Source organism: Gorilla gorilla, chromosome 11 (genome assembly GCF_029281585.2).
Source record: "Gorilla gorilla gorilla isolate KB3781 chromosome 11, NHGRI_mGorGor1-v2.1_pri, whole genome shotgun sequence".
Lineage (NCBI taxonomy): Eukaryota > Metazoa > Chordata > Mammalia > Primates > Hominidae > Gorilla > Gorilla gorilla.
Window position 1 is genome coordinate 112,512,142 of NC_073235.2, and position 22,139 is coordinate 112,534,280.

General features: G+C 39.3%; 1 protein-coding gene across 14 annotated transcripts in view; it reads left to right on the forward strand.

Moving 5' to 3' along the window:
• Positions 1–22,139, forward strand: part of UNC80 (unc-80 homolog, NALCN channel complex subunit) — a 234,133-nt gene that overhangs the window by 127,205 nt on the left and 84,789 nt on the right. For all 14 annotated transcript variants that reach the window (XM_055380463.1, XM_055380468.1, XM_055380470.1 and 11 more), the window contains 3 exons: positions 6,216–6,416; positions 20,465–20,572; positions 21,711–21,849. In XM_055380463.1, coding sequence (XP_055236438.1) covers positions 6,216–6,416; positions 20,465–20,572; positions 21,711–21,849 — 448 coding nt within the window. The remainder of the gene's footprint in view (positions 1–6,215; positions 6,417–20,464; positions 20,573–21,710; positions 21,850–22,139) is intronic.

A 22,139-nucleotide genomic window follows, 5' to 3' on the forward strand; every position in this document is an offset into this window, starting at 1 on the left:
ATGTTCATATCATTCAGTTAAAATATTTTAAAATTTCCATTTTGATGTATTCATAATTGATCACAGATTTTTTTTAAAAAAATTATTTTTAATTTTTGGGGGTACATAGTGTGTATATTTGTGGGGTACATGAGGTGTTTTGATACAGGCATGTAGTATGAAATAATCACACCAAGAAGAATGGGGTATCCATCTCCTCAAGCATTTATCATTTGTGTTACAGACAATCCAATTACATTCTTTTAGTTATTTTTAAATGTACAGTTATTATTGACTATAGTCACCCTATTGTGCTATCAAATAGTAAGTCTTACTCATTCAATTTTTTTGTATTCATTAACTTTCCCCACCTCTCCCTCAACCCCCTACTACCCTTGCCAGCCTCTGGTAACCATCTTTCTAACTCTCTATGTCCATGAGTTCAATTGTTTTGATTTTTAGATCATCCCACAAATAAGTGAGAACATGTGATGTTTGTCTTTCTGTGGCTGGCTTATTTCACTTAACATAATGATCTCCAGTTCTATCCATGTTGTTGCAAATGACAGGATCTCATTCTTTTTTATGGCTGAGTAGTACTCTATTGTGTATATATACCACATTTTCTTTGTTCATTCGTCTGTTGATGGACATTTAGGTTGCTTCCAAATATTAGTTATTGTGAACAGTGCCACAACAAACATGGGAGTGCAGATATCATGATCAAGTCCACAGCTGATAACTTCAATATATGAATCTATTTTCTTTACTCTTCTTGGTCCTGCTCCTAAAATGCCTTATAATTATATTGACTAAACATGGTGTATAAAAAAAATTATAGAGGTGCAGTGGTAGATACATGTCATTATACATTTGTTAAAATTCATAGAATGTACAAAGCAAAGCGTGAACCCTAATGTAAACTGTTGACTTTGGGTGATAATGGTGTGTCAATATAAGTTCATTGATTGTAATAAGTGTACCACTCTGAGGCAAGGTGTTGATAGTAGGAGAGGTTGTCATGTATGCAGACAGTGTATATGTGGGAACTCTCTGTACTTTCTGCTTAATTGTAATGTGAAGCCAAAACTGCTCTAAAACATAAAGTTTATTGATTTAAAAAAAAGCACCGGGGCTCTAGCTGATGTTTTCTCTTTCCAGAGAGGATTCACCCTGTCCTCTGGCAGACAACAAAGAAGCAGATCACCTCAATCCAGTCAGGGACATACTAGCTGGACTTGGACTATTTCTAGCCTGTCCTTCCACACCCTCTACACACACCTTTTAATATGAAGATGTCCAAGACTCCCAGTGAGAGTCTGGGGTATGTCACAGGGCCTCTCATTCTTGATGAGTCAGGAACTACAATTTGTGTTTCCCCATCACAATGAAATTGCCAAAGTCTCTACTGTTTGTCAGCTGGTCTTTGCTTCTCTTCTTAGCTACTCAATCAGCCAATGCCTAGAAGGGAAAACTGTCACCCAGTGTCAGTCGGATTTATTTGGACCTCATTTCTCTACAGGGTCTAGACTATTCAGTTTCTCCCTTCTTTGGTAATTCCAAATTCTAATTTTTACCTCCTAGCCCCCATGAGATTGCCTAAGGCTCTGCCTAGCTTCTTGGCCAGTTATACCTAAGATGTAGCAAATGTCTCAAGGAGAAATGTGATGTGTCCTCACATTGTCCTCACCTCAGCGAATATCCTTTCTCTCCACATCATACCCTTCATCCTGACTGCCTCACTGTCTTATGCATTCAAATATGTATATTTATGTATCATGTCTGTGTGTATACAGGCATACCTCATTTTATTGTACTTCACTCTACTGTGCTTTGGAGATATCGCATTTTTTACAGACTATAGGTTTGTGGCAACCCTGCATTGAGCAAGTCTGTTGGTGCTGTTTTTCTAATAGCATGTGCTTACTTTGTGTCTCTGTGGCACATTTTGGTAGTTCTCACAATATTTCAGGCTTTTTCATGATTGTCGTTTTTTATGGTGATCTGTGGTCAGTCATCCTTGATGATATTATTGTCGTTGTTTTGGGACACCATGAACCACACCCATATTGATGTTGAACTTAATTAATAAATGTGCGTGTTCTCATTGCTCCATGGACCAGCTGCTTCTTGTCTCTCTCCCTCTTCTAGGGCCTCCCTATTCCCTGAGACACAGCAATATTGAAATTAGGCTGATTAATAACCCTACAATGGCCTGTAAGTGTTCAAGTGAAGGAAGAGTTGTATGTCTCTCACTTTAAATCAAATGCCATAAATGATTAAGCTTAGTGAAGAAGATATGTTGAAAGCCAAGATGCACTGAAAGTTAGGCCTCTTGTACCAAAAAGCCAAGTTGTGATTTCAAAGGAAAAGTTCTTGAAGGAAATCAAAAGTGCTACTCCAGTGAACACACGAACAATAAGAAAGTGAAACAGTGTAATTGCCGATATGGAGAAAGTTTTAGTGGTCTGGACAGAAGATCAAACCAGCCACAATATTCTCTTAAACCCAAAGCCCAATTCAGAGACTAGGTTTTAACTCTTTTCAGTTCTGTGAGGGCTGAGAAAGGTGAAGAAGCTGTATAAGAAAAGTCTGAAGTTAGCAGAGGTTGCTTCATGAGGTTGAAAGAAAGAAGCCATCTCCATAACATAAAAATGCAAGGTAAAGCAGCAAGTACTGATGTAGAAGTTGCAGCAAGTTATCCAGAAGATCTAGCCAGGATCATTGATGTAGGTGGCTATACTATAAAATGATTTTTAATGTAGAAGAGCCTTTTGTTAGAAGAAAATGCCATCTGGGACTTTTGTAGCTAGAGAGAAGTCAATACCTGGCTTCAAAACTTAAAAGAATAGGCTGATTCTCTTGTTAGGGGTTAATGCATCTGGCAGCTTGAAGTTTCAGTCAGTGCTCATTTGCCATTCTGAAATTCTAGAGCCGTTAAGAATTATGCTAAATTTACTCTTCCTGAGCTCTATAAATGGAAAAATAAAGCCCGGATGACAGCCCATCTGTTTCACAGCATGGTTTCCTGAGTATGTTAAGTCCACTGTTGAGATCTACTGTTCAGGAAAAAAAAAACAAAAAAAAATTTCTTTCAAAAGATTGCTGCTTATTGACAATGTGGCTGGTCACTCAAGAGCTCTGATGGAAGTGTGCAAGAAGATTAATGTTGCTTTCATGCCTGCTAATGCAGCATCCATTCTGGAGCCCACAGATCAAGGAGTATTTTGACTTTCAAGTCTTATGATTTAAGAAGTTCATTTTGTGGCCAGGTGTGGTGGTTCACACCTGTAATCCCAGCATTTTGGGAGGCCGAGACAGGCGGATCACGAGGTCAGGAGATCAAGACCATCCTGGCTAACATGGTGAAACCCCGTCTCTACTAAAAATACAAAACAAAATTAGCCGGGCGTGGTGACGGGCACCTGTAGTCCCAGATACTCGAGAGGCCGAGGCAGGAGAATGGCATGAACCCGGGAGGCGAAGCTTGCAGTGAGCAGAGATCGCGCCACTGCACTCCAGCCTGGGCAACACAGCAAGACTCTGTCTCAAAAAAAAAAAAGTACATTTTGCAGGGGTATAGCTGCCACCACAGACAGTTATAGGGATTCCTGTGATGGATCTTGGCAAAGTAAATTGAAAGCTTCTGGAAATGACTCACCATTCTAGATGTCATTAAGAACATTTGTGATTCACAAGAGGAGATCAAATATCAACATTAACAGGAGTTTGGAAGTAGTTGATGCCAACCCTAATGGATGACTTTGAGGAATTCAAGACTTCAGTGGAGGAAGTAACTGCAGATAAGGTGGAACTAGCAAGAGAACTAGAATTAGAAATGGAGCCTGAAGATGTGACTAAATTGCTGCAGTCTCATGATAAAACTTGAGTGGGTGAGGAAGTACCTCTATGGATGAGCAAAGAAAGTAATTTCTTGAGATGGAATCTACTCCTGGTAAGGATGTTATGAACGTTATTGCAATGACAACAGATAATTTAGAATATTACATAAACTAAGTTGATAAGGCAGCAGCAGGGTTGTAGAGGGTTGATCGCAATTTTGAAAGAAGTTCTACTGTGGGTAAAATGCTATCAAACAGTATCACATGCTAGAGAAAAACCTTTCATGAAAAGAACAGTCAATTAATGGGCCAACTTCTTCATTGTCTAATTTAAGAAATTGCCACAGCCACCCCAACCTTCAGCAACCACTTCTCTCTCTCATCAGTCAGCAGCCCTCAATATCAAGACCCTCCACCAGCAAAATAAAAATTATAACCTGCCAAAGGCTCAGGTGATTGTTAGCATATTTTAGCAATAAAGCATTTTTAATTAAGGTATGTACATTGGTTTTTTAGACATGATGTTATTGCACACCTAATAGACTATGGTATAGTGTAAACATGATTTTTATATGCACTGGGAAATAGAAAAATTGTGTGACTCACTTAAATGCAACATTTGCTTTATTGTGGTGGTCTGGAACTGAACTCTCAATATCTCCAAGGTATGCCTGTATACACGTGTGTGTGTGTGTGTGTGTGTGTGTGTGTGTGTGTGTGTGCAGTCATCCCTTGGTATCCATGGGGATTGGTTCCAGGGCCTCCCATGAATACCAGGATACACAGATGAGCAAGCCCCTGATATAAAATGGTATAGTATTTGCATATAAACTATGCACATCCTCCCACATACTCCAAATCATTTCCAGATTACTTATAATACCTAATACAATGTGAATTCCATATAAGTAGTTATTATACTGTATTGATAATGATTCCCAAAAATGTCTGTGCATTTTAGTAAAAACAAAATTTTGGGGGGAATATTTTGGAATATTTTTGATCTGCAGTTGGTTGAATCCACGGATACAGAAACCATGGATATGGAGAGCTGACATGTGTGTGTGTGTGTGTGTATATACAATATATATATTATATTATATGTGTGTGTGTGTGTGTGTGTGTGGACAGTGTGGACTCCCTGCAGGAAATTGTGTGTATATATAATATATATATATTTTATATATATACACATTATATATATTTATATATATACATTATATATATTTATATATACATTATATATATTTATATATACATTATATATATAGTATATATGTAATATTTGTATATACTATATATACACACGGTTAGAGGGGGAATGTATTAATTTTCTAGTGCTGCATACAAATTACCACAAACTTAGTGGCTTAAAACAATACACATTTATTATCTTATAGTTTTTATGGGTCAGGAATTCTGGCACAGCTTAGCTAGGTCCTCTGCTTTAGGATCTCTCACACGGCTGCAATCAACATATTGGCCTTGCCCACATCATCTTGCTTTGTGCTCTCTTTGTGTTCAGTATGGCACACAGTCCCTCACTGGTTAGTTGTCAAGGTGGGAACTATTATAGTTTCATGAAGGATGGAAGCATTCAGAAGATACTCTACACACTGTTGACTGACCTTGTGGCTCTGTGTATGCTATTGCCTTTTAAGAAAAGCTCCTTAAAAAGTTCCAAATGCAAGGGCCTTTATTCCTTATCTTAAAATAACCATATCCTTTAAATCAAATGAATTCCCTTCTGTAATTTTAATGGGAGAATTATAGGAGATGTGAGGATTTGATTTGGATTTAGCTACAAGAGAAGAGCTAGGATGTTCTAAAAGCCAGAGGAAAAATATCACTTTGCAGAGAGTGGAAATGAGACTGTACAGTAAGGTTCAAGTTCTAGTTGAAGATGATTGGCCAGAGGAGAAGAAGTGGAAATGTTTTCAAGTCCCACATGGGTGGGCTGGCATTAAAGGTGTCCCACAGCTGTCAAAGGTCAGCCAGATCCTCTGGGACAGAATTTCTCACCAGTCTATGCCCTTTCATCTGGTTCCTTCCCCAATATAAGAGCTGGAAAAAAATTTACTTTTAAGTTCAGAATCTCCATTTGAGAATATTTGGAAACCATACACTCCACAATAATTGTTTTAAGTTTTTGAAGACCTGTTAACCTTTTAATGTTTCAAAGAGATCCTTCTATCAAGTATGAATGGAGGGAGAACCAAAGGCCATGTGGATAAAGAACCCTTTGTCCTCCTTTGGGAATTATTGGACCATTGCAATTTCAAGACACATCCAGGGAAGCTGACATTCTGACTTCCCATCTTCCACCCCATAGATATGTTCAGTTTATCTGTACCCTGGTTGCCTGGCTGAGTCTCAGGAATGTTTGTATTCCAGGTGATGATCTTGCTGTGCAATCAGCAGAGTTTCATCTGCACTCACGTTGACTACTGCCATCCCCACTGCTACCTGCACCACAGCCGCTCCTGTGCCCGACTGGTCAGAGCCATCAAGCTACTCTATGGAGACAGTGTGGACTCCCTGAGGGAAAGCAGCAACATCAGCAGTGTGGCTCTCCGGGGCAAGAAACAGAAAGAAGTAAGTAAATGACCATTGAATGATATTCTAATACTAGAAACATGATGTCCTAACAATTTCTTCTCTGGAAATAAGAATTTTCAAGCAAATGCAATTGTAACAATCAGGTCTGTGTGCGTCTAAACATAAGCAGAAGAGATGTACAAGAAAGACAAACGTTTTGTCTTTCTTGTCCATGAGTAAACATGGAATCTTTCCTCAGGTTTTGTCTTATTCTGTAAATAAATATGACTGCATAGGGATGGTGACGATGACGAATAAGTTATTGTGTTAGGCAGAATAATGCCTCTCCCACAAAGACATTCACATCCTAATCTCTGGAAATTGTGAATATCTTCACATGGCAGAAGAGGTTTTGCAGATGTGATTGAAAATTTTACAGTGGGCATCCAGCTGTGCTTGATGTCATCATAAGGGTCCTTATAAGTGGAAAAAGGAGTCAGGAGGGTCAGAGCCAGAGAAGGAAATGTCGTGAGAAAAGCAGAGGTCAGTATGATGCGGGGCCATGAGCCAAGGAATACTGGCAGCCTCTAGAAGCTAGATAAGACAAGGAAATGGATTATCTCCTAGAGCCTTCAGAAGCAACCACAGCCCTGCCAATCCGTTTTAGACTTCTGACCTCCAGAATTGTAAAATAATAAATTTGTGTCATTTTAAGCTATGAAGGTTGTGGTCACTTGTTACAGCAGCAACAGGAAACTAATACAACTATGTACTAAAAAATATGCATAAATGGGCCCACTGTTCACAGCCAAGTAAAAGAGTCATCTAGGTCAAATCAGACTAAAGGAAATTGCTTCAAGCAACTATTACATGTTTCAAGTATTCAGCTGCCCTTTTCTGAAAACTACCCTGAGCAGCTGAGCTGGCAGGAGATGAAGACAGTGACCAGGGCTGCTGTGCTCCTCCTGCCAAGGAAGGCCTAAATTTTCCACCTGCCCCTGAACAGGCGTCACAGCCAAGATGCCTGACTGAATGTTGTGGCTGCCCCTGCAGCTGCTTTTCCTAAGTGGTTTTGCAAAGAGATTTTTATATAACACCTATTCATTTCAACAGGCGTTTATTATGTGTCCTCTGTTGGCACAATATTAGGCTAGATATTCTGTTAAGGAAAAAAAAACTAGAAGCAGAAAATCTTTCTAAGGAATTTGCAAACCAGGTTTGGGCTGGAGGGCGTAAGCGATAATATGTACATCAAACAATGAGAGAACATGAGCAATAACAACAAAAATCCAGTTGAGTCGTGTAGCAATTTGTTATACCTTAGTGCTCACAAAGGGATTTTTTTAATTACAACTTTTTTATTATGAAAGCAATACATGTTTCTTGAAGAAATTTTTAATAACACAAAATATTCTTTAAAAAATATATATCTGATGTACCTCATAAGTGTGCAAGTTCATCCTATGGGGTATGATCTTTTAGTATTTTTTCTAAATGTATGTGTGAGGGTATAAAGTAAGTACATTTCATTGACAAGTGCCTTTTGATTCTTAAAAACCATTGCAAGAGTTATTTTATCCCCATTTTACAGGTTTTTCAACTGTGGGGGCTCAGAAAGTTGGGATTATCCACACTTTATATCTATAATGTATTTAGCTAGACTTTAACCTTAGAAATATGGAACATCAGAGTCAGGGCTTTTTAAACTAGACTGTCTTGCATTTCATGTTATGCAAATAATACAGATTCTGAGGGGAATGAAGGTGGAGAACAGACCAATGTGGGGTACAAATAAACTACTAAATAATGACATAAAAAGAAAAAAAGTAAATACGTTTGTGTGTGCATACATGTATATGTATATACATTGTATATATATTTCAAACATAAATGACACTGCATTTAAAGAAAATCTATTTTTATTTATGTAAATTCTTTCTTACTATAAAAACTCCCTTAGCTTTAGGTTAAAACCATATATGTTGAAAGTTTCAAAAATACGTGAGCCTAAATTATTGATCATTGTTCTCCATACACACTTCAGAATTTCTTACTGCTATATTTTTTGCTGGCACTAGGCCTCTAATCTAACATAGCCCAACCCAAACATTCTTTAAGATCCAACTTAAATGCCATCTCCTCCATGAAACTTTTTTGATTCTTCAAGTGTTAAGCACAGGGCCTACTGCAGATGGACACTAAATGTTATTTTCCTTACTTCCTTCTTCAACTAAATTATAATTGTATTTTACTCATGTTTTCTCATTCTTCTTTCAATTATCCAGCCAGCCAGCCATTCATCTATTCAACAGACTTTTAAAGAACCTGTGGACCATGCTGAGCCCATACTTTGCGCTGGGTGCAATAATGGGCAAAAAAAAAAATACAGTTTGTACCTTCATATACTGCACATAATCTAGTCCAAGACAGACATTGATCAAATAAAACTCCCAAACTGATGTAAAATTACATCTGCAATAAGTGAAATAATGGAGAGCTACACCGTGCTAAGAGAGCTTATGAATGAGGCTTTGGTCTTGTAGGGGAAAATAAAAGACAGCCCTTCCAATAAAGTGACAGGTGAGCTTTGACTAAAGGATGCATAGATGTTAATTGGATACAGATTTGCCAACCAGCGAGAAGAGGTGAGTATGAAGGGCCATGGCTGGAGCACAGAGGACTGTGGTGCATGATGAAGCTGCACAGGCAGCTCGAGACCAGACCATGTGGGACCATGGGAAGGCTTTCATTTTGTCCTGCGAGCAGTGGCATATTCTTGCACTTAATTATAAGCTTTTTGAGAACTGAGGAAGTCTTTCACATTTTGTATCCTGCATGATAACCTAACAAAGTACTCACTTATGTAATAGTAGAGCAGTTATTAATATTAAGTGAGTGAGTAGAGCTGTAGTCCTAGGGTGTTTCATGAGTGCCCTCCACTCTGCCTCAACCAGGCCCCTGGCCTGAAGCAGTAGAAAAGGCTTACCAACCTTCTGCTATTGCTTACATTTCTGAAAAGGAAAGGGAAAGTAAAGCATGAATAAGTGCTTCTAACTTTAACATATTGTAATTAGTCATTCAGGTAGAGAGCTAAAAAGATGAATTGACTCCTCTGTGATAAACATTTTATTTCCAAAATGCTAGCCTCCTCCACAAGCTCTTTGCTTTCTCTCATGATACTTTTCATTTGCCTGTTGTGAATCTGCCAGATAAATGAACAATGCCCACATTTCCAGATGAAAAATGAAAACAGAGTAGGCAATGAAGCAAGAGTAAAAGCAGTATTCTGAATAAAATCGTGTCTTATGAGCAATTGATATTTCATTCCTGTTTTCTTTTTAATTGGTTTTTTATGGCAGAGTATATTTGTGGCAGCTAGTACATTTTGTAACCCATCTAATTCTGATCAATTTGCTAATCTACATTTCAATGCTGAGGGACTCACTGTACAATCTGTTAGTCTATTTTAGTGTACTTCCAAAATCGAGGGTTTTTAAAAAACAAAATGTCATTCTACATGTATATATCACCTTTACCAAAGAATGCTGAGATTTTTCCTCTATGTCTGTACTTTGTCCAAAGCTATGTTATAAATAGGATAAATGTTTAATTAATGCTTGTTAATTTAAAAAAGGAGCAGATTAAATTTTTTCCTGTTTCAACCAAAAAGGAGAGAGGAACAAATTGTGATACATGCTCAAAAAAATAAAGGACACAGTGTGGGTACATTCCATAAAGCAAATTCCAGTGCAAATGTCAAGAGGTCAACTGACTTCCTGCAGAACCAACATTTTTCCTAAAGCTGTCTATGAGCAACATTATTGTAAGGCCAAGACCAGGCCCTGGATCTTAATTTCATGGGCCAGGATGACTGTCCACTATAACTTACATAATTCATGTGTTAAAGGCATATGAGGCATAAAGAGTCTAGGTTACCTTTTGAGAAATACTGCATTTCTGTTGGCATAAACTTCTTCCCAGAAACGAGGAAATCCCTTTCTCACAGAGCCCAGTAGGCTGACTTCAATTTCCCCAAATTTTAAACACCTTGTTACAGTGTTACAATTCTTTTAGAATTACAAAAAGAAGAAGAAATATATAAATACCTTGTTATTTCCACACTGAGTCCTCCTTCATGCATGCATTTCCTTTTCTATTTATCTTGACTTTTCATTTGTTTACTTGTTTGTCATCTGTCTTTCCTACACTTCTCTAGGAGTGCAGGCACCTACTCCAGAAGTTAGTCTAGTTTCTGCCATATGGTTAACTCAAAAAATATTCTTGAATTATTCAATGAATAGGCGAAGTTTTATTTAAAACCATTATTATTCCTCTCTAGTCAATAATTTTTGTTGTAAGGAACAGAAGATTGAACTTGTTCAAACAATTAGGGAGATTCTTCAAAGGATACAGTAGAATCTCATGAAACTAGGGACAGGAAAATAAACAGCTAAGCCTCAGGGAAATGAGAACCAAAGCTGCTCTCCATTTCAGGATGAACGTAATCTTTCATCTCTGCTTCTTTCTGCATCATCTCCATCTGCACAAACATTTTATCCCCTGGCCAGCTCCTATTGCTGTACTCATCTTGTACATAGACTGAAAATTTCAAGATGGCATCGTTATTTTTCTGCACAGCAACCATCACTAAATGATTCAGACTGTTTCTTTTAATTCCCTAGGACAGGAATTTGAGGGGGCCATCTCTTCCTCTTTTGGGCCAAACACCACAAGTGATAAATCCTTAGCCAGTCAAAAAATTGGTTTTGCATTGGTAATCTAATCAAAAGTGGTCAGGATGCCGAGAGGAGTCACAGAGTCAACTAGGATGGATTTTTCTAAGACATATACATAGGAAAAAATGTCATTGGTCCAAGTTCTACCCTATCCCATAGCAGGGATTCCCAAGTATCCCTGACAGAGCATGAGGCTGCATAACTGCCTCCCATTGAACACAGCTCCCTCTGGTAGAACCACCTCAGCAATGACTGAGTAACGGAATTAATCACTAATTTATCAATACCAAAGGACAGAATTTATCCCTAATCTCTATTTATCACTAATAGAGGCATCTACTAGTGGTCCTTTGAAGAGTTTGAATTTCACTGAACTGCAAGATACACGTAGTGGTTGAAATTACACATCAAGCAGGGAACTGTAGAGAAACTCAAGACTAGTAACCCAAGACCAAAGGACAGAATTTATCACTCTTGTTTCCAGAATTTATCACTATTCTGTCCTTTGGTCTTGGGTTGCTAATCTTGAGTTTCTCTACAGATCCCTGCTTGATGTGTCATTTCAACCACTAGGTGCATCTTGTAGTCCAGTGAAATCTCTAACTCTTCAAAGGACCACTAGTAGATGCCTTTGGAACTAGTCTCCTGCTCCTTCCAGTAGTCTGAGTTAGGAGTCACGCCAATAGAGGGACTTTAAGACCTTTACAAGAGTGTACCCAAACCCATCACACATATACCCCCATCTCTGTGATATCTATCTTCTAATCAAGTCATTAAAAAAGAGTTACTAGCTTATCACCTTGATGTGAAAGCCCTTCCAGCTTCCTTCCTTTTCCACTAAAACAAGCACCCTAAGTATCATGAGGCCACCAGAACACACCATGCTTCCTAAGGTAACATGGTAGGATATTAAATATTTGAGGAACTTGACTTATACTTTGGTAGGCAGAAACACAGGGCATCAGGGACAAATATAAATGCTCATCTTTTTTTTTTTTTTTTTTGGTGTGCTGAGTATTTTCCTGTATCTGCCTGGCTAAAATTCCTGTAATTTAATCAAGAAGTATTATTCAAAAGAATTCCTGGAGAAAAAATGTCCAACCAAAAGAGAAAGTGGTAAAATATTTGCAAAATTTAAGAATCATATTTTCAAATAATTGTAATGGAAAAATACTCTTTATAAAATCATAGTAAAATGAATCATTTAAAATTGTGTGCCACACATAGCATCATCACAGTTGTGCTAAGATGCATGGGGAAAAAGGCTGAAAGGAACCTAATAATGGCTATCATTGGGTTGGGGATTTTATTAGTCTGTTCTCATGCTGCTATAAAGAAATACCCTAGACTGGGTAATTTATAAACGAAAGAGGCTTAATTAACTCACAGTTCCTCAAGGCTAGGAAGGCCTTGGGAAACTTACAATCATGGTGGAAGGCAGCCCTTCACAGGGCGGCAGGAGAGAGAATGAGTGCAAGCAGGGGTACATTTATTATTTTATAAATATAAATAATAAAACAGAGAGGTGCCAGTTTTTAGTATCTTGACTCTTTTGCAAGGGTCAGATACACCTCCATATTAATGTGGAAAACTATTGCTATATATGATTTTAGAACAGTCTTCAAATTATATAAAATGGGCATGCTATTTATGCTATATATTGCTTTCACATTCACAGGGGAAAAAAGCAAGGCAATAGTTATCTCCCCAAATAATATGTGTTCCCACGTATGCACCTTCATGATTTTTTCTTTAGAAAGCACAACAAGAGCCCTGATTCACTTGTTTTCAAGTAGGTTCATTTTAAAAGTTGGTTCTATACTCGTCACATAATAGATGCATTTTCTTGGGTCTTTTTGTCAGAGTTTTGAAAGACTTTCTTGGAATATCCATGCACTTTTAGGTTTGCCTTTTCTTTCAAAATATCTTTATCCATAACACTATGAAGCTCTGTTCAAAAATTCTTTTTTTTTTTCTCGTTTTTTCTCTTGTCAATTTTATTTTTGCTTGATAACAAACATGGAAAACACGACATTGATGCAAAACATTTCTCAAAGCTGGCTCTCCTGAGCCTACCCGTTCCATCTCACTTTCAGACAATGTTTTATGTTTCTTTTATTTTATGACATAGTACCCACAGCTTCCCCCCGCCCCCCGTAGCATTTGTTACAACTGTGTACTTGACTGAAAGTTCTTTGAAGACAACAGAGTCATTTTTCATTCCTGTATCCTCAGGGAGACTACTGTGTGCTTGGCTTGAAATCAAGTGCTTGTACTTGAGCATATGAATGAATGGCCAACAATGAATGGTTCACTTAGCCCTTTTACATTCATTTTATGCTCTGGTTAGCTCAGTGATGCAGGTATTATTATTATTATTTTTTTTTTAATGTGATGTATTTTTTTTTAATTATACTTTAAGTTTTAGGGTACATGTGCACATTGTGCAGGTTAGTTACATATGTATACATGTGCCATGCTGGTGCGCTGTACCCACTAACTCGTCATCTAGCATTAGGTATATCTCCCAATGCTATCCCTCCCCCCTCCCCCCACCCCACAACAGTCCCCAGAGTGTGATATTCCCCTTCCTGTGTCCATGTGATCTCATTGTTCAATTCCCACCTATGAGTGAGAATATGCGGTGTTTGGTTTTTTGTTCTTGCGATAGTTTACTGAGAATGATGGTTTCCAATTTCATCCATGTCCCTACAAAGGACATGAACTCATCATTTTTTATGGCTGCATAGTATTCCATGGTGTATATGTGCCACATTTTCTTAATCCAGTCTATCATTGTTGGACATTTGGGTTGGTTCCAAGTCTTTGCTATTGTGAATAATGCCGCAATAAACATACGTGTGCATGTGTCTTTATAGCAGCATGATTTATAGTCCTTTGGGTATATACCCAGTAATGGGATGGCTGGGTCAAATGGTATTTCTAGTTCTAGATCCCTGAGGAATCGCCACACTGACTTCCACAATGGTTGAACTAGTTTACAGTCCCACCAACAGTGTAAAAGTGTTCCTATTTCTCCACATCCTCTCCAGCACCTGTTGTTTCCTGACTTTTTAATGATTGCCATTCTAACTGGTGTGAGATGATATCTCATAGTGGTTTTGATTTGCATTTCTCTGATGGCCAGTGATGATGAGCATTTTTTCATGTGTTTTTTGGCTGCATAAATGTCTTCTTTTGAGAAGTGTCTGTTCATGTCCTTCGCCCACTTTTTGATGGGGTTGTTTGTTTTTTTCTTGTAAATTTGTTTGAGTTCATTGTAGATTCTGGATATTAGCCCTTTGTCAGATGAGTAGGTTGCGAAAATTTTCTCCCATGTTGTAGGTTGCCTGTTCACTCTGATGGTAGTTTCTTTTGCTGTGCAGAAGCTCTTTAGTTTAATTAGATCCCATTTGTCAATATTGTCTTTTGTTGCCATTGCTTTTGGTGTTTTGGACATGAAGTCCTTGCCCACGCCTATGTCCTGAATGGTAATGCCTAGGTTTTCTTCTAGGGTTTTTATGGTTTTAGGTCTAACGTTTAAATCTTTATTCCATCTTGAATTGATTTTTGTATAAGGTGTAAGGAAGGGATCCAGTTTCAGCTTTCTACATATGGCTAGCCAGTTTTCCCAGCACCATTTATTAAATAGGGAATCCTTTCCCCATTGCTTGTTTTTCTCAGGTTTGTCAAAGATCAGATAGTTGTAGATATGCGGCGTTATTTCTGAGGGCTCTGTTCTGTTCCATTGATCTATATCTCTGTTTTGGTACCAGTACCATGCTGTTTTGGTTACTGTAGCCTTGTAGTATAGTTTGAAGTCAGGTAGTGTGATGCCTCCAGCTTTGTTCTTTTGGCTTAGGATTGACTTGGCGATGTGGGCTCTTTTTTGGTTCCATATGAACTTTAAAGTAGTTTTTTCTAATTCTGTGAAGAAAGTCATTGGTAGCTTGATGGGGATGGCATTGAATCTGTAAATGACCTTGGGCAGTATGGCCATTTTCACGATATTGATTCTTCCTACCCATGAGCATGGAATGTTCTTCCATTTGTTTGTATCCTCTTTTATTTCCTTGAGCAGTGGTTTGTAGTTCTCCTTGAAGAGGTCCTTCACATCCCTTGTAAGTTGGATTCCTAGGTATTTTATTCTCTTTGAAGCAATTGTGAATGGGAGTTCACTCATGATTTGGCTCTCTGTTTGTCTGTTGTTGGTGTATAAGAATGCTTGTGATTTTTGTACATTGATTTTGTATCCTGAGACCTTGCTGAAGTTGCTTATCAGCTTAAGGAGATTTTGGGCTGAGACAATGGGGTTTTCTAGATAAACAATCATGTCGTCTGCAAACAGGGACAATTTGACTTCCTCTTTTCCTAATTGAATACCCTTTATTTCCTTCTCCTGCCTGATTGCCCTGGCCAGAACTTCCAACACTATGTTGAATAGGAGCGGTGAGAGAGGACATCCCTGTCTTGTGCCAGTTTTCAAAGGGAATGCTTCCAGTTTTTGCCCATTCAGTATGATATTGGCTGTGGGTTTGTCATAGATAGCTCTTATTATTTTGAAATACGTCCCATCAATACCTAATTTACTGAGAGTTTTTAGCATGAAGATTGTTGAATTTTGTCAAAGGCCTTTTCTGCATCTATTGAGATAATCATGTGGTTTTTGTCTTTGGCTCTGTTTATATGCTGGATTACATTTATTGACTTGCGTATATTGAACCAGCCTTGCATCCCAGGGATGAAGCCCACTTGATCATGGTGGATAAGCTTTTAGATGTGCTGCTGGATTTGGTTTGCCAGTATTTTATTGAGGATTTTTGCATCAATGTTCATCAAGGATATTGGTCTAAAATTCTCTTTTTTGGTTGTGTCTCTGCCCAGCTTTGGTATCAGAATGATGCTGGCCTCATAAAATGAGTTAGGGAGGATTCCCTCTTTTTCTATTGATTGGAATAGTTTCAGAAGGAATGGTACCAGTTCCTCCTTGTACCTCTGGTAGAATTCGGCTGTGAATCCATCTGGTCCTGGACTCTTTTTGGTTGGTAAACTATTGATTATTGCCACAATTTCAGCTCCTGTTATTGGTCTATTCAGAGATTCAACTTCTTCCTGATTTAGTCTTGGGAGAGTGTATGTGTCGAGGAATGTATCCATTTCTTCTAGATTTTCTAGTTTATTTGTGTAGAGGTGTTTGTAGTATTCTCTGATGGTAGTTTGTATTTCTGTGGGATGGGTGGTGATATCCCCTTTATCATTTTTTATTGCGTCTATTTGATTCTTCTCTCTTTTTTTCTTTATTAGTCTTGCTAGCGGTCTATCAATTTTGTTGATCCTTTCAAAAAACCAGCTCCTGGATTCATTGATTTTTTGAAGGGTTTTTTGTGTCTCTATTTCCTTCGGTTCTGCTCTGATTTTAGTTATTTCTTGCCTTCTGCTAGCTTTTGAGTGTGTTTGCTCTTGCTTTTCTAGTTCTTTTAATTGTGATGTTAGGGTGTCAATTTTGGATCTTTCCTGCTTTCTCTTGTGGGCATTTAGTGCTATAAATTTCCCTCTACACACTGCTTTGAATGCGTCCCAGAGATTCTGGTATGTTGTGTCTTTGTTCTCGTTGGTTTCAAAGAACATCTTTATTTCTGCCTTCATTTCGTTATGTATCCAGTAGTCATTCAGGAGCAGGTTGTTCAGTTTCCATGTAGTTGAGCGGTTTTGAGTGAGATTCTTAATCCTGAGTTCTAGTTTGATTGCACTGTGGTCTGAGAGATAGTTTGTTATAATCTCTGTTCTTTTACATTTGCTGAGGAGAGCTTTACTTCCCAGCATGCGGTCAATTTTGGAATAGGTGTGGTGTGGTGCTGAAAAAAATGTATATTCTGTTGATTTGGGGTGGAGAGTTCTGTAGATGTCTATTAGGTCCGCTTGGTGCAGAGCTGAGTTCAATTCCTGGGTATCCTTGTTGACTTTCTGTCTCGTTGATCTGTCTAATGTTGACAGTGGGGTGTTAAAGTCTCCCATTATTAATGTGTGGGAGTCTAAGTCTCTTTGTAGGTCACTCAGGACTTGCTTTATGAATCTGGGTGCTCCTGTATTGGGTGCATATATATTTAGGATAGTTAGCTCCTCTTGTTGAATTGATCCCTTTACCATTATGTAATGGCCTTCTTTGTCTCTTTTGATGTTTGTTGGTTTAAAGTCTGTTTTATGAGAGACTAGGATTGCAACCCCTGCCTTTTTTTGTTTTCCATTTGCTTGGTAGATCTTCCTCCATCCTTTTATTTTGAGCCTATGTGTGTCTCTGCACGTGAGATGGGTTTCCTGAACACAGCACACTGATGGGTCTTGACTCTTTATCCAACTTGCCAGTCTGTGTCTTTTAATTGGATAATTTAGTCCATTTACATTTAAAGTTAATATTGTTATGTGTGAATTTGATCCTGTCATTATGATGTTAGCTGGTGATTTTGCTCATTAGTTGATGCAGTTTCTTCCTAGTCTTGATGGTCTTTACATTTTGGCATGATTTTGCAGCGGCTGGTACCGGTTGTTCCTTTCCATGTTTAGCGCTTCCTTCAGGAGCTCTTTTAGGGCAGGCCTGGTGGTGACAAAATCTCTCAGCATTTGCTTGTCTGTAAAGTATTTTATTCCTCCTTCACTTATGAAGCTTAGTTTGGCTGGATATGAAATTCTGGGTTGAAAATTCTTTTCTTTAAGAATGTTGAATATTGGCCCCCACTCTCTTCTGGCTTGTAGGGTTTCTGCCGAGAAATCTGCTGTTAGTCTGATGGGCTTCCCTTTGAGGGTAACCCGACCTTTCTCTCTGGCTGCCCTTAACATTTTTTCCTTCATTTCAACTTTGGTGAATCTGACAATTATGTGTCTTGGAGTTGCTCTTCTCGAGGAGTATCTTTGTGGCGTTCTCTGTATTTCCTGAATCAGAATGTTGGCCTGCCTTGCTAGATTGGGGAAGTTCTCCTGGATAATATCCTGCAGAGTGTTTTCCAACTTGGTTCCATTCTCCGCGTCACTTTCAGGTACACCAATCAGACGTAGATTTGGTCTTTTCACATAGTCCTATATTTCTTGGAGGCTTTGCTCATTTCTTTTTATTCTTTTTTCTCTAGACTTCCCTTCTCGCTTCATTTCATTCATTTCATCTTCCATTGCTGATACCCTCTCTTCCAGTTGATCGCATCGGCTCCTGAGGCTTCTGCATTCTTCACGTAGTTCTCGAGCCTTGGTTTTCAGCTCCATCAGCTCCTTTAAGCACTTCTCTGTATTGGTTATTCTAGTTATACATTCTTCTAAATTTTTTTCAAAGTTTTCAACTTCTTTGCCTTTGGTTTGAATGTCCTCCCGTAGCTCAGAGTAATTTGATCGTCTGAACCCTTCTTCTCTCAGCTCGTCAAAATCATTCTCCATCCAGCTTTGTTCCGTTGCTGGTGAGGAACTGCGTTCCTTTGGAGGAGGAGAGGTGCTCTGCGTTTTAGAGTTTCCAGTTTTTCTGTTCTGTTTTTTCCCCATCTTTGTGGTTTTATCTACTTTTGGTCTTTGATGATGGTGATGTACAGATGGGTTTTCGGTGTGGATGTCCTTTCTGTTTGTTAGTTTTCCTTCTAACAGACAGGACCCTCAGCTGCAGGTCTGTTGGAATACCCTGCCGTGTGAGGTGTCAGTGTGCCCCTGCTGGGGGGTGCCTCCCAGTTAGGCTGCTCGGGGTTCAGGGGTCAGGGACCCACTTGAGGAGGCAGTCTGCCCGTTCTCAGATCTCCAGCTGCGTGCTGGGAGAACCACTGCTCTCTTCAAAGCTGTCAGACAGGGACATTTAAGTCTGCAGAGGTTACTGCTGTCTTTTTGTTTGTCTGTGCCCTTCCCCCAGAGGTGGAGCCTACAGAGGCAGGCAAGCCTCCTTGAGCTGTGGTGGGCTCCACCCAGTTCGAGCTTCCCGGCTGCTTTGTTTACCTAAGCAAGCCTGGGCAATGGCGGGCGCCCCTCCCCCAGCCTCGCTGCCGCCTTGCAGTTTGATCTCAGACTGCCGTGCTAGCAATCAGCGAGATTGCGTGGGCGTAGGACCCTCCGAGCCAGGTGTGGGATATAGTCTCGTGGTGCGCCGTTTTTTAAGCCGGTCTGAAAAGCGCAATATTCGGGTGGGAGTGACCCGATTTTCCAGGTGCGTCCGTCACCCCTTTCTTTGACTCGGAAAGGGAACTCCCTGACCCCTTGCACTTCCCAGGTGAGGCAATGCCTCGCCCTGCTTCGGCTCGCGCACGGTGCGCGCACCCACTGGCCTGCGCCCACTGTCTGGCACTCCCTAGTGAGATGAACCCGGTACCTCAGATGGAAATGCAGAAATCACCCGTCTTCTGCGTCGCTCACGCTGGGAGCTGTAGACCGGAGCTGTTCCTATTCGGCCATCTTGGCTCCTCCTCTGTTCAAAAATTCTTAAGAAATTCAGTTTTTTTTTCCCTTGGCTAGAGAGAGAAAGTGTTTCACTGACATGGCACTGGAAAAACAAATGAGCATTTATTCTGTTTGAGGAGAACGATTCCCTCTTTGCACAGCCTGGAGTGCAAAAATAGGAAGAATCAGGACTCTGGATAAATAAGCCTGCCTTCATTAGGTTCAATCCTTCTCCCAGCTGCATTATTCAGTCCATCCCTTGGCATTTAAGGAGTTAGAGGAAGAAATTGTCTTATTCGTCCTTATGTAGATGAATCACTTTGTTGAGGAGACAATTTTTAAGAAGAGCTGCTGCCTCTTACAGAAGAGTATGGTTTTTGAAAAGAAATCATTTTACCTGTACAACTCAGTCCTTGATAATGGATACTATGAACTCATGCTTCCTTGATGGGTCCTGTATTTGACCTTTAACTTCCTAACACTTCTCTATGAAATGTTTTCTCTCCTTTATGACCAAGTCGTTCAACTTGCAGCATCCAACCCTATGAAGGGACTATTGGATAGAGTGGATTTTATCTGACTAAATATTTTGAAAGATTTGTGTTTTTTAACTGCTTGATGAAATATAATTAGCCCTGAAATGGAAATGGGGAGATCCTTGTCCTTTCCTTTTTCTGCTAATAACTAGCTTTGCAACTCAGTCAAGTTCCTCCACCTCTCCAGATCCCAGTTTCTTCAAAGGTCAAAGAGGAATTCATTACTCAGTATCTCTAAGCTAATGTTTTATTATAAAATTAACTGCTTTTATAAATAAACTGCTTTTATAAATTTTAGAAAATGTGGACCCACAAAAAGGCCTTTAATTATCGCTTCCACTAGAAGATGGTTGCCTGGAGAATTGCGGGGACATATAGCACTGTTGGGTTTTTAGAAAACACATCACTCTTCATTACATATCCCTGGTCTTTTCAGTGCTCAGATAAGTCATGCCTGAGGACACCTTCTCTAAAGAAGAGAGTTTCAGATGCCAATCTGGAAGGAAAAAAAGATTCCGGAATGCTGAAGTACATCAGACTTCAGGTATTGGTACCTGGATCAGAAGGATTCATGGAACTTTTAACAGGGAGGGGACTCCATACAGCCTATTTACTAATGTTTGCGACATACAACATCAGTTGGTACAGTGTTGGCATAAAGCCCCTTCAGTTGGTGAGCAAGAGTGCCACCAAGTGTGCCAGGAAAAAAAAAAATCTCTTCTTGCTAGATAGCCAGCTTCCACAGACAAGGCTTGGGAACTTTGGTTCAAACCACAGCTCTCCCCACTGTCTTCATTGCAGGAGAGCTAACTTCCCACATGTGTGTAACAGTGACACTTACGGGTTTTGGAATGAGACAGTCTGGGTTCGTATCCCATGTCTGCTGCTCTGGCTCTGGGACCTTGGGCAAGTTATTTAATTTCTCTTGATCTTAGTCACCTCATTTATAAAATGGGGGTTACAACACTAGACCTGTCCCAAGGAATTATGGCGTGGGTTAAAGAAAATGGTTCATGTACCTACTTATCCAGTGCTTGACACATTGTTATATTGTTATTACAACATAAGCTCTAAATCATTATGTTCTCCCCCCCCAAAAAAATTGTTCATATTTTTCTGGAATGTGAAATGATGATGACTTGTCTAGAACCTATATTTGTCACCCAAATTGTCAGAAATAATGGATAAAGGATTTTGTGGGTTAATCTGGGGCAATAACCACAATGTATTATGTATTTCAAAGGGAAATGCCATGCATGTTCACAATGGGCTTTTTCATCAGTTACAGGCTGCTTATAGTTTTCGGTGGATATCTACTATTAGGAAGGAAAACGGGATCCTTTAAAAATCTATGAAGACTTTAACACAAAGATGTATTTCCTAGAGTCTTTCTTTTCTTGTGGAGTTGTACTCAATCTATAGTTTACTCCTTGGTGGTTGCAAAGCAATTTTGTGGTGAAAACGTCATAAAATTAGTGTATTTTTTTCTAATTATGCTTCAGTTATAAGGTATAAAGCTTATCTATCATATGCCATGTCAACTAAATATGCTCCCATTTTAGAAAGCATTTTAAGGTCACTTAAGGCAAGCAGAGAGAGGGGACGTGGCTTTTAAGTTTCAAGAGAAGTGCAGTATTCACTGTCTTAAAAGATTTTAAAACATGATTTCCATCTTTTCCCAGGTGATGAGCTTGTCGCCTGCTCCCTTATCTCTCTTAATCAAGGCAGCACCAATTCTGACAGAGGAGATGTACGGAGACATCCAGCCAGCTGCCTGGGAGCTCCTGCTCAGCATGGATGAGCACATGGCAGGGGCAGCAGGTAAAGAAAGACCACCTGGAACCCTGTGCCTGCTGCCACTGCCGTTACTGATCCAAGTGTTTAAATAAGAGAGAGGTGTTTTCATTCTATTTTTGCTCCTAGGTCAAGTTAATGGCAATTGCTATAACTGTAGACTCTAGAGCTGTGTGCTATAGGAAGGTAGACTCAGGGTTTGTGTGCTCCCTTCCAATTTCACCATATGGTCTGCACCAAAGCATATGTCTCTCTCAGGGTGTTACCAAATTATAGAGAATGATTTTCCCCAGATCCTGCACTTTCACTATATTTCA